Source organism: Hylobates moloch, unplaced genomic scaffold (assembly GCF_009828535.3).
Source record: "Hylobates moloch isolate HMO894 unplaced genomic scaffold, HMol_V3 SCAFFOLD_5, whole genome shotgun sequence".
In the NCBI taxonomy this organism is placed as follows: domain Eukaryota; kingdom Metazoa; phylum Chordata; class Mammalia; order Primates; family Hylobatidae; genus Hylobates; species Hylobates moloch.
In genome coordinates, this window is record NW_026652280.1 from 150,239,369 (window position 1) to 150,255,872 (window position 16,504).

Here is a 16,504-nt window from a genome sequence, read left to right on the forward strand (position 1 = left end):
ATACATATATAATATATAATACATATACATATAATACATTATATATACATATATAATTACCTTCATTATATAAATGTGAAATAAATGTGAAGGTTATACATATATATATATATATGTACCCAGTGTGTATGTGTGTGTGTGTGTGTGTGTGTGTGTGTGTGTCTGTGTATATATATACACATATACACACGCAGGATACCACCTGAGTGTGGGGGGAGGAGGTGGGGGGAGGAGGAAGAGGGTGAAAGTATATGTGAAAACCAAAATGTTACATACCTTTATATATATATATATATACACATGCACACACACACACACCCAGTGTGAGTATATATATACTAGGTAGTATATATATGGTATTATATATATTTTTATATATATAATGTATATAATATATATTTATATTATATATAGAAGGTATATCTATACCCTACATATATACACATAGCATATATTATTAAGTGGTATATGTTTGTATTTTCTCTGCTCTCTTAACCTCCATCAAAAAGTTTCTCAAGCTTTCTTATCTAGATTATTACAGAAGCCTCCTGGCTGGTATTTTTGCTTCTAGTCTAGCTCTCATCTATGCACCAGCTAGAATCATCTATCTAAAAGTTAAATCTGATCCTACCATTCTCTTACTAAATTTCTTCAGTAGCTCCCTACAGATTACTGGATAAAGCTCAATCTTCTCAGGTAAATACCTAAAGCCCTCCATGACCTAACTACTGCCCATCTCTCCAGCTTTATACCCTGCTACTCCTCACAGTTACTCTTTGCTCTACAAAGCAAAGGAAGTACAAAGCCTCTCGACTACTTTTTTGTAGTTCCTTGGGCACATCATAGTATTAATATTTTTTTGCTTCTATGTTTTAGAATACGCTCTTACCTCTGCCTGGGAAGTCTCCTTCTTTTTCATACTTTCCCCTTAAATCCATAGCATTTTATTTTTATTACCTCAGTCCTTACAAAAATTATTAGAAGTGGGTGTTACCATAGTTTTCATTTGCAGATAGGAAAACCAAGGCTTAATGAGGTGAAGTAATTTGCCTAAGATTACACAGCTAGTAACTGGACAAGCTAGATCTACCTTCCAAGTCTATGGTCCTAACTTTCATGCCTTTCAAGTCCCACTGGTGTCTTATGGTCAGACTATATGAAATATTATATATGTTTCAGGTGTTTCAGAGGTTTAAGATGGTCAGTGACAAGAGAGGTATAATTATCTTCAAGTATTCGAAGAGCTAATATTGGGAATAAATACTAGATTATTCTGTAGTACATAGAAGAATAAGGACGAACGAGTTGAAATTATAGAAATCAGGTTTCAGTTCAGTGTAATGAATACTCTAATAATTAGGGCTGTCCAGCAATTGGACAGCCTGTTTTTTTTATAGAACAGAGCTCCTCATAGCTATTCAAATAGAAGTATTATGTCTTACATGAATCAGACAGTATTCTTATAAGGCGAGGGAAATTAGCTAAAATGTCCTTTTAATTCCAATAAACCTACAAAATAAGTAAAATATTTACTCTTCATTAACTCATTCGTCTCTGATTGTCCCAGTACTAACGGTGAATTTATACTGTATCACCAATATTATTATTGCTTTGTTCTCCTTACCATTCATTACATTAGACCAAGGTTTCTCACCCATGACACTACTAGTATCTTGGGATCAATAAATCTTTCTTATGTGTGTGTGTGTGTGGTGGGGTGAGGAAAGCAGGGGAGTGTGGAGAGGGAGAGCTGTTCTGTGCATTGTAGGAGGTTTAACAGCATTCCTGGACTCTACACTCCCCTCAGTTGTGATAACCAAAAATGTTTCCAGATATTGCCAAATTCTGGGAGTTGGGAGGTAAGGGATCAAAACCACCCCTGCTTGAGAACCACTTCATTTTGGCCAAGTACCTCATCTCTGATTCATATAGTTCTCAAGGAAACCCAGTTTTCAGAATTAGGAGTTAAGCTGTGCCTCCATATTAAGAAATAGGTGACAGTGTTGGGTCAGTGACAGCCATTTAGATGCACATATGCACATGTGTATGTATAATATATCAACTGCTATGGCCAAGTTATTGATACCCCTCAAGTTAAGGGAAATGTTTCTCTGCTCAATATTATATTTAATAATTTTGGGAAAAACTCACATGGATTATTAAAGGCAACAGCTTAACCTACTCATTTCACTTTTTCTCACAACAAACTTTGTTTTTGAACCAGAAATAATTGCATGATTCAATTTAGTAATAACTGATGCAACTTTAAGAGTTATAGTAAGAATGTTCCCAATTCTGTAGTATCCCAAAAAAAATTTAGTGCAATGCAATTGAAATTGGATGGAGCTTAATAAATATCAAATAGTGAAGTTATAGTTTACACAATAGACACACTGTTATACTTTTAGGTAACAGAATCTGCTCCAAACTGTTCTCGGGTTAACTAGGCACATGGCCCTAAAAAAATTAGGCGCAAAGCATTCTGAAAAGAGTGTCAAACTGGTCATTATAAATAAAGCCATAACTTACCAATCTGGGCCATAATCTGACAAAGAGCAATCTGTTTTAAATATGTGGATTTTCCACTCATGTTTGGTCCAGTTATGATCAAAAAATTACTCCCTTCTGTAACATAGGTATTGTTGGCAATAGGTTTTTCCGCCGATATTTTTTCAAGAATAGGATGCCATCCCTGTTTGATTGCTAAAGTATCAGTAAATTCTGGTCGAACTTAAGAAAAAAAATAGAATGGTTTTTAAAGATTAATATATTTGCGTCTAAAGATTTTGTAGTGTGTATGTATTGTCTATATCTTAGTGATTTTCACACTGGTCAATTTGGAATAATAACATTAAGGTATTATACTATCCCAAATCCCCACCCAAATTCTTCTAAATTATAATGGACACACTCTAATTACCATCACAACTTTTATTCACTTCTAGAGAACTCTAGAATTTCGTTCTTTACCACTGTCCTGAGCTCCAAAATAGTTTATAAAATTTTCAACTTTGTGTAGATTAAAAAGAACCAAGTAGACCAGGCGTGGTGGCTCATGCTGGTAATCCCAGCACTTTGGGAGGCCAAGGAGGGCAGATTGCTTGATTGCTTGAGCTCAGGAGTTCAAGACCAGTCTAGGCAACATGGTCAAACCCTGTATCTACAAAAAAAAAAAAAAAAAAAAAAAAGCCAGGCATAATAGCTCACGCCTGTAGTCCCAGCTACTTGTTGGGCTGAGATAGGAGCATCTCTTGAGCCTGGGAGGTGAAGACTGCAGTGAGCTGAGATTGTGCCACTGCACTTCAGCTTGACTGACAAAGTGAGTTTCTGCCTCAAAAAAAATAAAAATAAAAATAAAAAAGAACCAAGTACTCAATGATTGTACTTTAAAAATCATAATTGGTTACTGTTACTACAGAGTTGCACATTTACTTACTCTACCTTAAACACTACTTCCCTACTTTAATATTATTTCAAATTTGGCATGCCTAGCATTTATTTATGTATTTATTAGAGACAGGGTCTTGATCTGTCACCCAGGCTGGAATACAGTGGCAAAATCATAGCTTATTGCAGCCTCAAACCCCTGGGCTCAAGCCATCCTCCTGCCTCAGCCTCTCAAGAAGCTGGGAGTACAGGCACCTGCCACCACTTCTCACCAGTTTTTTTTTTTTTTTTTTTTTTTTTTTTTTTAGAGATGAGGTCTAGCTATGTTGCCCAGGCTGGTTTCAAACACCTAGCTTATAAGTTGAGGTATGATTATAGAATAAAATCAAATATAAAAATAATTCTTTCTAAGCCCATGGAGAAATTTTGTATAAAAGGAAATTTCATAGAATGAGAATAGAGAAGATCAACACAAATAATTTGTTAATTTATAGAAACGAATAAGGATCAGGTCTCTGTGGATACCACCTGAGGTGGGGGGAGGAGGAAGAGGGTGAAAGTATATGTGAAAACCAAAATGTTCCATACCTTTATCTAAAATGCACAGATAAACTTGAAAACATTCATCATAAAAGTGAGGTTAGAAAAAAAATTTTAAGTATTTTCAAAAATTCATTATTTATAGATATGGAGTTTCAGAATGATCCTTCTCAAACTAAAATGAAGCAAGACTAAATCTCTTAATAGTTAAAAAAAAAAAACTACCATTGGAATATCTGGCCCCTAAAGTAGAGTTTTGAAGCAAAGGAGATATAAAAATTTGAAAAGTCTTGGCCTATAAAATACCAATAGAAAAAGTTAATATTTCCATAAGAAATATGAACAAATCTTAAGATACTTCCCATAAAAGTAAATTAACATAACATTTTAGAAATTTTACTGCTGATTTACACTAGAAATTTCAATGTTTTTAATGTAATGAAGTCTACAATTATTCAACCATAAATATCACATACTAGTCCAATAAATTTGCATACTGGAGTATGGTTATTACTGGTAAGTTAGATAAGAAATGTCAAAGCACTAACTCAAAGTATTCATTTAACATGAGAAAATTACTTAACATTTATATTCATGGCCTTTGTATAGACTTGGGATATAAAAATAAATTACATAATTCCTAATTTTGGTATGTTCACATCTAAAGAGCTAGTGGATTAAAATGCTCACTCTGGAGATGCATTTCTCTCTATTAATATTTATCGCACTGCTTCTAATAAGTATTCAGATTTGAACTTTATAAATTTAGATCACTGTCATTTTTACCAAGGAGACAGCTCTTGCAGTCTTTCTTATTTGGGGAATCTTTAGTTTCTTGCAATTTTTTCTTTTTGGTTTGCCAATTTCTGAGAGAATAATTTTTTACTTCAAAAAAAATTTTAAGGGTAATCTCACTTTCTTTATTCTGTGTCTTAGTCTAGGACCAGAGGCAAGAGACTCTATTTCAAGTTAAAATTTTTAAATGTCATAACTATTATATCAAATTGTTTGAAATGAATACAAATTTAAGTATGCAATATGTTTATTCCAAAGAAAGCAACTTACCATAGTCAGAAAGAGTGCAGGCATGAGCAAATGACAGTAGCATATCCAGCATTGACACAGTGTCAGATAGTTTATATAAGCAATGAATATGTTCATAAATCTCACTAAGCAGTTTGCACACTATCCTGAAAACAGGTTTGGTAAGACACGTAATAATGTTTTTTCAAAAGGGACATACATTGTAATTGTAAAATAATATTAAATTCATTGCCTGAAGTAAAATAATATTCACATCTGAGTTATACACTATAGATAAAGCCTATTGTTCAACTGTCTCATTTTAGAGATGAGGAAACTGAAGTTTTTGCTCAAGATCACAGCTACTTAGTGGCAAAGAATCTATCTTCTGGTGTATTAACATAATATTTTTGAAATAACTGCTTTTATATGATATTAATAAGTTTTTATTATTAAAAATATTTGATATAGGTCAAATCAAGCCCTCATTATACTTGGAAAGATCCCATTTGCTAATCACTTTGTGAATTTCCGAATGTTAAGTTCAACACAAAAACTATATGCATTTTCTTTCTCATCTGTTTTTTCTTTCTTTCTCATTCTTGTTCTTTCACTCACACATGTGCACACAGACACAGTATCTGAATAATATAATTATTTAAGTTTTTATAAGGCAGAGTTATACTGTGATATAGTGCAAAAGTTTTTCTCTTGCAAAGATAAATAGGTACCCAAAACTTACTATATATTAAAATGTTTGTGGTACATGCCTTGAAATTGTCTTGAAAGCCCAACCTTTCTCTTTATTACTTCAGCCTAATAAGTGTTCTAAATCTTCTGCTTCTTCTTTCTGGCTGTATTGCTACTATTTCATGACCAGCAAAAGAACCAACACTATTGTGATATTGCTATTGAATTATTAATATCAAGGTATAAGAAGCTGAGGACTTACAGACCATAGGAAAATAATAAACTGAATGAAGCCCAGGTAAGCCCCTGATATGCCAAGTTCTACATCATGGTAGAATGCACATTATAGAAATATTAATTATAACAGTATTTGTTTGCAATTAGATCTTCCCTGAAGCTTCTGTGAGGCTCACTGATTCTAATCACAAAGACAGACTTTCTTTACTAACATGCATAATTCTACAATTGTCTGTAATTAGATAAAAATTAAACTAATACAATTGTAACAGTTTCTCAAATTAAACCAATTTAATTCAATATTCAAAGACTTCAAATGCTCTTACATATAAGTCATGTGATAGATTTCTCTCAAAGATTCTTGGCATCTTTCATTCATTTTAATTAAATCTGCTGATGTAAAGCTGTAAGAATTTTTCACTTTAGAAATCTGCTGGGAGATTAAAAAACAAATGTCAAGATAAATGCACACTACTATGAAATATAAGATTTTAAACAACAGAAATATGAGTATTTAGGTTAATCATTTTAATCTTTGAGATATGGTATCACAAAGAAAGTTCTAAATAATATTTGTGAAACATAAGAGGAAGATCACTTCAAAGGATAAAGCCAAATTTTTTTAACCCATACATTCATTTTTAAAAAGCAGGATATTTTGACCTAGTTCATCTGGGATGACTAGTCTGATAGGTCTTAAAATGTTAAAAACACTACATCTTATTACCAAGTAACATGCATGATGGACATCAGGGATCCTCACTCCATCTCTGACCCCTGTCGCAGCCCTTGTCCTATATCTGAACCTCAACTCAATCTCTAATCTTACTCAAGCTCGAAAAGCCTGAAAGCTAAATGGTTTGTTCTTACCAAAATGTACCCCCTAAGCAGATGGAACAAAGATTAGAGTGGGTTAGACTTTCCCAAACTGGTATATTGTAAAGGAGCTATATAGGAAAAATTATTCCTGTGGTACAAAGGTTTGGAAATATTAGATTTTTTAAAGTTAAGTAGATTTATTTACTTCATGACTTTTTAAACCTTTAACAGGCAAATGGTGTGGTATTTTCCTAATTTCTTTTATCATAAACAGCTTTTGGATGTTCTTTCTTCATTTTCCTTTTTTTCTTACACAAGCTCCCAGAACTGTGGAAAACACTGAGTTTGGTATTTCTGCAAAAGCTTCTAAATCAGTCTTAGATTAGTATATTAGTTAGGTGGGTGGGTAGGAATAGAAGAAGATATAGAACATTCAGAAATTTGGCTTGCAAAACTCAAGAAGTCCCAAAAATATGTAGATGTAATTCTATAAAATCAGAAACACTAATTTCCTAACCACTCTAAAATGAACCTTAATAAATTCTGAAGGAAGTTGATCACTAGGTAGGGCTATACAATCTGTAGTCATCTGGATGAAAAATCCTCGAGCAGAGCTAAAACTTGTCCTTAAAGGAAGACTATATTTTTCTCCAAGTTGTGATATCATTCCTGGTGACCAGAAACAAGAAAAACAAAAACAAAACAAAATGAATAAATTTTAATGAGAAAAATCACTCTGTTTTAAAGAGTCACAAGGTTTTTAAATTCTTATTATTTTATACATAAATAAGAGGTCTTGTTGCACTTTCAAACTCTAATAATTTTTTTTTTTTTAGACAGATCTCACTCTGTCACCCAGGCTGAGCACAGTGGCACAATCATAACTTACTGCAGTCTCGACCTCCTGGGCTCAAGTGATCCAAGTGATCCTCCTACCTCAGCCTCTGGAGTCGCTGGGACTACAGGCATACATCACCATGCCTGGCAAATTTTCTCAGTTTTTGTAGAGACAACGTCTTGCCTCTACAAAAGACTAGCTATGTTGCCAAGGCTAGCCTCAAACTCCTGGACTCAAGCTATCAGCCCTCCTTGGCCTCCCAAAGTGCTGGGATTACAGGCATGAGCTACTGCATTTGGCAACGGAAGGTTTTCAAATGGAGTTTAGTATGAAGGCTGCCACATATGCTGTTTCCTTAAATGGCACTACATGCTAACCTTATGTTTTGGTAACAAAAAATAAATTTAAAATATGTATGGCTAGTCATGAGCAGCAAAAAAAGGACAGCATGTCCTGAAAAGGCTGTTTCATCCCTACAAAACAGAAAAACATTATCAAATAAATAAATTACCTGCTATGTCATCTACAATCTCTGTGTATGTTCTTCTTGCTATGTCAAGAAATTCATTTATGTTAGACCTCACTGCATAGCACTTCTGAGTCCTCATGTTTAGGCATCCTTTCATGTATCTTGCATCATCATTAATTACTGTTTTAATCTTTTCAAGTATGATTCCAAACCTAATATTAAGGCCAAAAGAAGAACATTATAGGCAATAAGTCAAAGAGTTATTTTAATTTATAATTTGAATCACAATTGATGATGGCAAATTTTTGTTGAAAGTTATTTTGAAATAACTAATTAAGCAACAAATATTTAAATTTACTTAAGTTAGAGCTGTGACTGTTTCATATTTATACTGTTTTATCAGTCAGAACTAGTCTAAAACAGCATCAGGACCCCAAAAACAATTCTACATCTGCTAATAGAACTCACAAATTACATATACTGATGTGCCTGTGGGTACCAAATATATCTCTAAAGAACTGTTATAAAAATTCTGGCTTCATGCTCATTCACTCAATAAACATTAATGTACACCATGTATCAAGCACTGTGCTAGGCGAAGAGATTCAGAGAAGAATAACGTATGATCCCTGCCTTCAGTAGAGGCAAGGGACACTAAACACATATGTAGACAGCGTAACAGGAACCTCACAATTATCAGTGGTAAAGTTCAGTGATTATGCAAACCAGAAATCTGGTAACACATATTTTCCTCAACTTTTCCTTCATTCCATTCTATATTTTATTTGTAATTAAGCCAGTTTTATTATTAACTTCAATGTGTGGCCTCACACAGGGGATAAATCTTCAATTAACAGAATAATAGTTCTTAAGTATCACAAATCTTTTCAGTTCAGAACCAAGGTCTGGATTGAACCAGTAGTTCTTCAGTCCACAACTACTGCTAATAATTTAATATTGTTATAATTAAACGGCATTTAGATTGTATTCAATATTTATATCTACTATTTTTTGTTACATTAGACCCTTCATGATTTAACAAAATAAAGAAATATACTTTTATTATTTGCAAGTCTTTCCATGGAGCATGGCTTTAAAAAGAAATATTAAAATTGTGCTTGGATTTCAAGTTTTCATGCTATTTTAATTGTCCTTTAACACAAATAACCAATGTGTTGTTACCCTATTTATTCTACTTATAACGTGAATTACAAAATTAGAATTTTGATGAATAGGTTAAAGATTCTGTAAACCAAAACTCAAGTAATTGTTCCACAGAATACAATTAGAGTCTTTAAAATCAGTTATGATCAGGAAGAAGAGAATAATCTTATTTTTTATTAACGGTTGAGTGACAAAGACCTCTTGTCTTCCAAGGAACCATAGTAAGCTCTTAATAAAGGTGTGTTACAGTTCTTCATAGCAATCTATTAAAGAATAAAATAAAAAAGTTAAGGATAATCAATTACAAGATCATTCAAACATATCATTTTACATTTCTTTAATACTTTATAGTTTACCAAGTGCTTTCTTCATTTCCACATTTATATACTCATAAAATATATTTTTAGCTATATAGCTGAGGATAGACTGTATCTTTCCCTTTTTCCAAATAAAGAGTACATGGCTAATTAGTGCCATCCACTGATTATTATAAATTTTATTTTTCTTGCCTCTCTACTAATTATTAACACCCAACTACTTATATATACAGGTACTTAAACAACTACTGTTGTACATTTAGAGTACTCTACATATAATTCCAAAATTTAGGTTAGATACACATTAAACCAAAAAAGTGCTTTGTATATTCGTAAATCGAGCAATTTCTCAATTCTTATACAGTAAAAATAAGAATTTTATTTTGCTTAATGAAAACTATGAGGGGGTCACTAACTAAATAAACAGAAAAGCAGAAGAGAAAGCATATTTAGCTTTTTAGATCATTACCTCCTTTTTTCGTTTGATATGAAGCAATGGTAATACCTTTGTTTGCTTATGAACAGAAAACAATATGCACAGACAGATAAAAACTAAAAAATTCACCAAAACTGAAAGAAAAAAATTAAATCTACTATCGTCCAAAGATAAACATTCTAAATATTATAGTATATTTCCTGTCAGTATCTAAAACTCAGCTCAGGAGTTCGATACCAGCGTGGCCAACATTGCGAAATCCCATCTCTATCAAAAATACAAACAATTAGCTGGGCATGGTGGTGCATGCCTGTGGTCCCAGCTACTCAGGAGGCTGAGGTGGGAGGATGGCTTGAGCCCAGGAGGCAAATGTTGCAGTGAGCTGAGATTGCACCACTGCACTACAGCCTGGGTGACAGAATGAGACCCCATCTCAAATAATAAATAAATAAATAAATAAATACAAACTTTAACACCCAGTTCTTCCAGCTTACTGGCAGACTCTGAAAGTATACATTTTGCATATTTTAGGAGGTCAGACATAATTTTTTCTCACTTGACATATGGAATCCTACAAAGTCACCACCTTGTTTTATCATCATCATTGAACAGCATCACGGGCCAGAGGTTGTGCCAGGCATGCACAACCATGTCTTTAGTAACTATGTTCCAAGCACTGGCAACAGCATATATGGCATTCTTCATACTAAACTCCTTTCGAAAACCTTCCATTGTCAGGTGCGGTGACTCACACCTATAATCCCAGTGACTCAGGAGGATGAGGCAGGTGAATTGCTTGAGCCCAGGAGTTCAAGACCAGCTTGGGCAACATAGCGAGACCCCTGTCTATAAAAAAAATTTTTAAAAATTAGCTGGGCATAGTGACATATGCCTGTACTCCCAGCTACTCAGGAAAGGTGGGAGGATTACTTGAGCCTAGAAGTTCAAGGGTGCAGTGTGCCATGATTGTGCCACTGTACTGCAGCCTGGGCACAGAGCAAGACTGCAACTCTAAAAAAACTTCCACATCTGTGCCTCTGTTCACTGCTGCTAGCACGCTGTTCAAGAAAGTGTTTTTTAAATTTACAAGAATAAAACAACTTCATTAAAAAGTAAGGAAAGGACATGAACAGACACTTTTCTAAAGACATACATGTGGACAACAAACATATGAAAAAAAAGCTCAATATCACTGATCATTAGAGAAATGTGAATCAAAGCCACAATGAGATACCATCTCACACCAGTCAGAATGGTGATTATTAAAAAGTCAAAAAACAACAGATGCTGGCGAGCTTGTAGAGAAAGAACATTTATACACTGTTGGTGTATGAATGTAAATTAGCTCAACCATTGTGGAAAGCAGTGTGGCAATTCCTCAAAGAGCTGAAAACAGAGATACCATTCGACCCAACAATCCCATTACTGGGTATATATGCAGAGGAATATGAATCATTTTACCATAAAGACAAATGCACACGAATGTTCACTGCAGCACTGTTCACAATATAGCAAAGACATGGAATCAACCAAATACCCATGAGTGACAGACTGGATAAAGAAAATGTGGTTTATATACATCATGGAATACTATGCAGTTATATATATACAAGATCATGTCTTTTGCAGGGACATGGATGGAGCTGGAGGCCATTATCCTTAGAAAATTAACACAGGAACGGAAAATCAAATACCCCATGTTTTCACTTAAAAGTGGGAGTTAAATGATGAGAACTCATGGGCACAAAGATAGGAACAACAGATACTGGCGTTTGCTTGAGGGTGGAGGTTGGGAGGAGGAAGAGGAGCAGAAAAAATAACTATTGGGTAGTAGGCTTAGTACCTTGGTGGTGAAATAATCTGTACAACAAACCTCCAAGACACAAGTTTACCCACATAACAAACATGCACATGTATCCCCAAAACTAAATAAAAATTAAAAAATTTTAAAACACTGCTTTTTTATTTACTCTTCATTGATCTAAGGATACTCTCGTCACAGTCACATGGCTGAATTAATGAAGTCACATTTAGGTGAAAATATATGGCATAAACATTATTTTTGATGAAAATTGCAGCTGGAGGATTAACAGAAGAGTTGTCAAGGAATAACAACATAATTCAATCATCATCCAATCCAGATTCCCTGCAGTGAGCGTGAGCTGCTGGTGTAAAATGTTTGCGAGACCAATTGGAAAAAAAATGTCCCTGGTGATTCAGGCCTCTTTGTTAGCATAATAATAAACTGGTAAGAAATTCACTCCTTGAAAACAGCAAAGACACAAGGTTTTACCTATCACAGCACATTTACACTTACGTGTGTCTGCTGCACTAGCACAGCCCAGCATAGTTGTTTTCTGTCCTTAGCATCCTTAATTCCCACAGGGGCTGCTTCATCAGCTGTAGTCAGTGTCTTTCTGAGGCAATAATGCCAAAACAATGATGTTTAATCAGCATTATCGATTTGTTCTGGCATCAGATTTTCATGAGCAATGACCTTGGCAAACTCATCAATGAATTTCTCCAATGCTTCATGATCAGCAGATGCTCAATCACTATAAATCTTTAAAAATTTAATGTCATTTTCTTCTTAAATTTCTGCAACCAGCCTGTTGAATATTGACAGTTCCCTTCAATTTTCATTTCATTGTGATACATCTTCACTTGTTTCATGATCAGTATACCATTAAGTGGCATGTGTTCACTGTGAGGCAGACGGATCCATTCGTTCTTTCTTTTTAAAAAAATGTTATGCAGTGTTTTTCTATTTTTCATTAGCTTCTATTCACCACTTTCAGCATAGAACTGCAACAGTTTATCCGTTTGTTTCTTTAGGTCATATCTGGCAGTCATTCTAATAGCATACGCTTCTTTAAGACCTTTCACACTTACACCATTATCCAGTTTCTCCAATAGCTTGACTTTGTGTTACACAGAAACGTAAGTGATTCCTCTTTTTCTTATCACTGTTACTGCAGGCCTTTCTGACATTTTCTTTGTTTTGTTTTTTGTTTTTGTTATCTTAACCACTAGACAAAGCAGGCAATAAGCAAAAAACAGTAATGCACATCAGTCTTGGCCCTATGTGGGGCATCACGGAAACTTGCCATTGGCACATCTGACCTGTAGCTGTGTCATTGTATTACCCTTTGTGGGAATGTTTGCATAGAAGAATCTGGGAGTGCACAGGAAAGATATATTACAGATGAAGAGAGCTGGGAGGGTCTTCTTTCCCTTTAGGATGCTGAATAAACTGTGTTGAGTACCCGCATTTTGACTGCGACCCATTACATAAGGTCAAGATGTAAAATTTTCCACTTGTGACATCACCTTGGTACTCAAAACGTTTCAGAATCTGGAGCATCTAAAATCTTTAACTTTCGGGTTAGGGATGCTCAACTTATACTATACCATACATATAAAAAACTTTTCAAGGCAAAAATGTTTAATAATTCATAATATTCCAGTCTATAGAAAGCAAATAGTCTCTTCCTGTAATTACTGCAGTTCTACTCTACTTATAATTTCTCACTGATATAAATAAATAATACTGTAATGACCATTGTGGACATAAATATTGGCCAACATTTCTGAAAAGTTCTTTCAGACAAATCTCTAGAAGTAGTGTTACAGGATCAAAAGATATATGTTGCAAACATTTCCAGCACAATTCCCAGTAAAGTATGTGAAATTTGTATTTTTGCCAGCAGTTTAATAAGTTGTCTGCCTCATAGATCTCTAATTAGAAATGAGTTACATCCTTTAAGATAAATGAAAATGTCTGCTTCTTTGACAGATAAGAACAATGGTTTTAATTGGTATTGCTTCGATTAATAATGAGGTTAACATTTTTGGTAACATTTATTAATCACCTTGATTTCCTTCTTTGGGTCATTTTCCATACTTCCATTGGCATTTTAATATTTTCCTATGAAATTACATGAGTTTTATGATGACAGAAATTAGTATTTTGTCTGTCTGATATGGTTAGGCTTTGTCTCCCCACCCAAATCTCATCATAAATTATAATCCCTAGAATTCCCATAATACCCACTTTTCCAGGGAGAGACCAGGTGGAGGTAATTGAATAATGTGGGAAGTTTCCCTCATGCTGTTCTCATGATGGTGAGTGAGTTCTCATCAGATCTGATCATTTTATAAGTGTGTGGTAGTTCCTCCTGCATTTCTTCTCTTTCCTGCTGCCTTGTAACAAAGGTGTCTTGTTTCCCCTTTCCCCTTCTCCTTCTGCCATGATTGTACATTTCCTGAGGCCTACCTAGCCATACTGAACTGTGAGTCAATTAAATCTGTTTCCTTTATGAATTTCCCAGTCTTGGATAGTTCTTTATAGCAGTATGAAAACAGACTAATAAACTGTCATTTGTTATAAATTTTTCCTATCTTTGCCTTTTACTTTGCTTTTGACATACCAAAGATTAAAATTTGTGTTTCATGAAATCTCTCAATATTTTTCTGGTGATTTACTCCATTTATTTCATTACAAGAAAGGTGAAAATATTTTTGAAGTCTTTTGCCACATTATTTTAACTATATATATTTGTATTAGTCTGCTCTCATGCTGCTAAGAAAGACATACCTGAGACTGGGTAATTTATAAAGGAAAAAGGTTTAATTGACTCACAATTCCACATGGCTGGGGAGGCCTCACAATCATGGCAGAGGTGAATGAGGAACAAAGTCATGTTTTACATGGCAGCAGGCAAGAAGAACGTGTGTAGGGGAACTCCCCTTTAAACAACCATCAGATCTTGTGAGACTTATTCACTACCAGGAGAACATGGGGGAAACTGCCCTATGCTTCAGTTATCTCCACCTGGCCCTGCCCTTGACATGCAGGGATTATTACAACTCAAGGTGAGATTTGGGTGGGGACACAGCCAAACCATATAATTCTGCCCCTAGCCCCTGCCAAATCTCATGTCTTCACATTTCAAAACCAATCATTCCTTCCAAAGAGTCTCCCAAAGTCTTAATTCATTTCAGCATTAACTCAAAAGTCCACAGTCCAAATCTCATCTGAGACAAGGCAAGTCCCTTCTGCCTATGAGCCTGTGAAACTGAAAAGCAAGTTAGTTACTTCCTAGATACAACTGGGGTACAGGCATTGGGTAAATACACCCGTTCCAAATGGGAGAAAATGGCCAAAATGAAGGGACTACAGGCCCCATGCAAGTCCAAAATCCAGTGGGACAGTCAAACCTTAAAGCTCCAAAATGATCTCCTTCGACTCCATGTCTCACATACAGGTCACACTGATGCAAGAAGTGAGCTCCCACAGCCTTGAGCAGCTCCACCCTTGTGCCTTTGCAGGGTACAGCCCCCTGAACCCTGCAGCTGCTTTTAAGGCTGGTGTTAAGTGTCTGTGGCTTTTCCAGGTGCATGGTGCAATCTGTTGGTGGATCTACCATTCTGGAGTCTGGAGGACAGTGGCCCTCTTCTCACAGATCCACTAGGCAATGCCCAAGTGGGGACTCTGTGTGGGGGCTTTTGCCCATTTTCCTTCTGCACTGTCCTAACAGAGGCTCTCAATGAGGGTCCCATCCCTGAAGCAAACTTCTGCCTGGACATCCAGGCGTTTCCATACATCCTCTGAAATCTAGGTGGAGGCTCCCAAACCATTCTTGACTTCTGTGCACCTGCAGGCTCAACACCACATGGAGGCTGCCAAGGCTTGAGGCTTGCACCCTCTGAAGCCATGGCCTGAGCTGTATGTTGGCCACTTTTAGCCACAGCTGGAGCAACTGGGACACAGAGCACCAAGTCCCTAGGCTGCACAGAGCAAGGGGGGCCAGAAAACCATTTTTTCCTCCTAGGCCTCTGGGCCTGTAACGGAAGGGGCTGCCATAAAGGTCTCTGACATGACCTGGAGACATTTTCCCCATTGTCTTGGTGATTATTAACTTTTGCCTCCTTGTTACTTATGCGAATTTCTTCAGCTGGTTTGAATTTCTCCCCAGAAAATGGGATTTTCTTTTCTATTGTATCCTCAGGCTGCAAATTTTCCAAACTTTTACACTCTGCTTCCTCTCGAATGCTTCACTGCTTAGGAATTTCTTCCCCCTGGATACCCTCTCTCTCAAGTTCAAAGTTCCACAGATCTCCAGGGCAGGGGAAGATGCTGCCAGTCTCTTTGCATAGCAAGAGTGACCTTTATTCCAGTTCCCAAAAATTCCTTATCTCCATCTGAGACCACCGCAGCCTGGACCCTACTGTCCCTATAACTATCAGCATTTTGGTCAAAGCCATTCAACAAGTCTCTAGGAAGTTTCAGACTTTCCTACAACTTCCTGCCTTCTGAGTGCTCCAAACTGTTCCAGCCTCTGCCTGTTACCCAGTTCCAAAGTTACTTCCATATTTTCAGGTATCTTTACAGCAGCACCCCACTCTACTGGTAAAATTTACTGTATCAGTCTGTTCTCAGCTGCTAATAAAGACATACCCAAGACTGGGAAATGTACAAAGGAAAAAGGTTTCATTGACTCACAGTTCCACATGGCTGGGGAGGCCTCACAATCATGGCAGAAGGTAAATGAGGAGCAAAGTTACATCTTATATGCCAGTAG

The 16,504-nt window shown here is 35.7% G+C and overlaps 1 protein-coding gene across 1 annotated transcript in view; it reads right to left on the reverse strand.

The window, feature by feature from the left end:
• Positions 1 to 16,504, reverse strand: part of MSH4 (mutS homolog 4) — a 130,323-nt gene that overhangs the window by 37,974 nt on the left and 75,845 nt on the right. Inside the window, exons 10-15 of the mRNA XM_032155555.2 lie at positions 9,366 to 9,430; positions 8,046 to 8,215; positions 7,229 to 7,365; positions 6,204 to 6,307; positions 4,993 to 5,117; positions 2,530 to 2,730 (exon numbers count right to left, since the gene is read on the reverse strand). Of these exons, the coding sequence (XP_032011446.1) occupies positions 2,530 to 2,730; positions 4,993 to 5,117; positions 6,204 to 6,307; positions 7,229 to 7,365; positions 8,046 to 8,215; positions 9,366 to 9,430 (802 nt within the window). The remainder of the gene's footprint in view (positions 1 to 2,529; positions 2,731 to 4,992; positions 5,118 to 6,203; positions 6,308 to 7,228; positions 7,366 to 8,045; positions 8,216 to 9,365; positions 9,431 to 16,504) is intronic.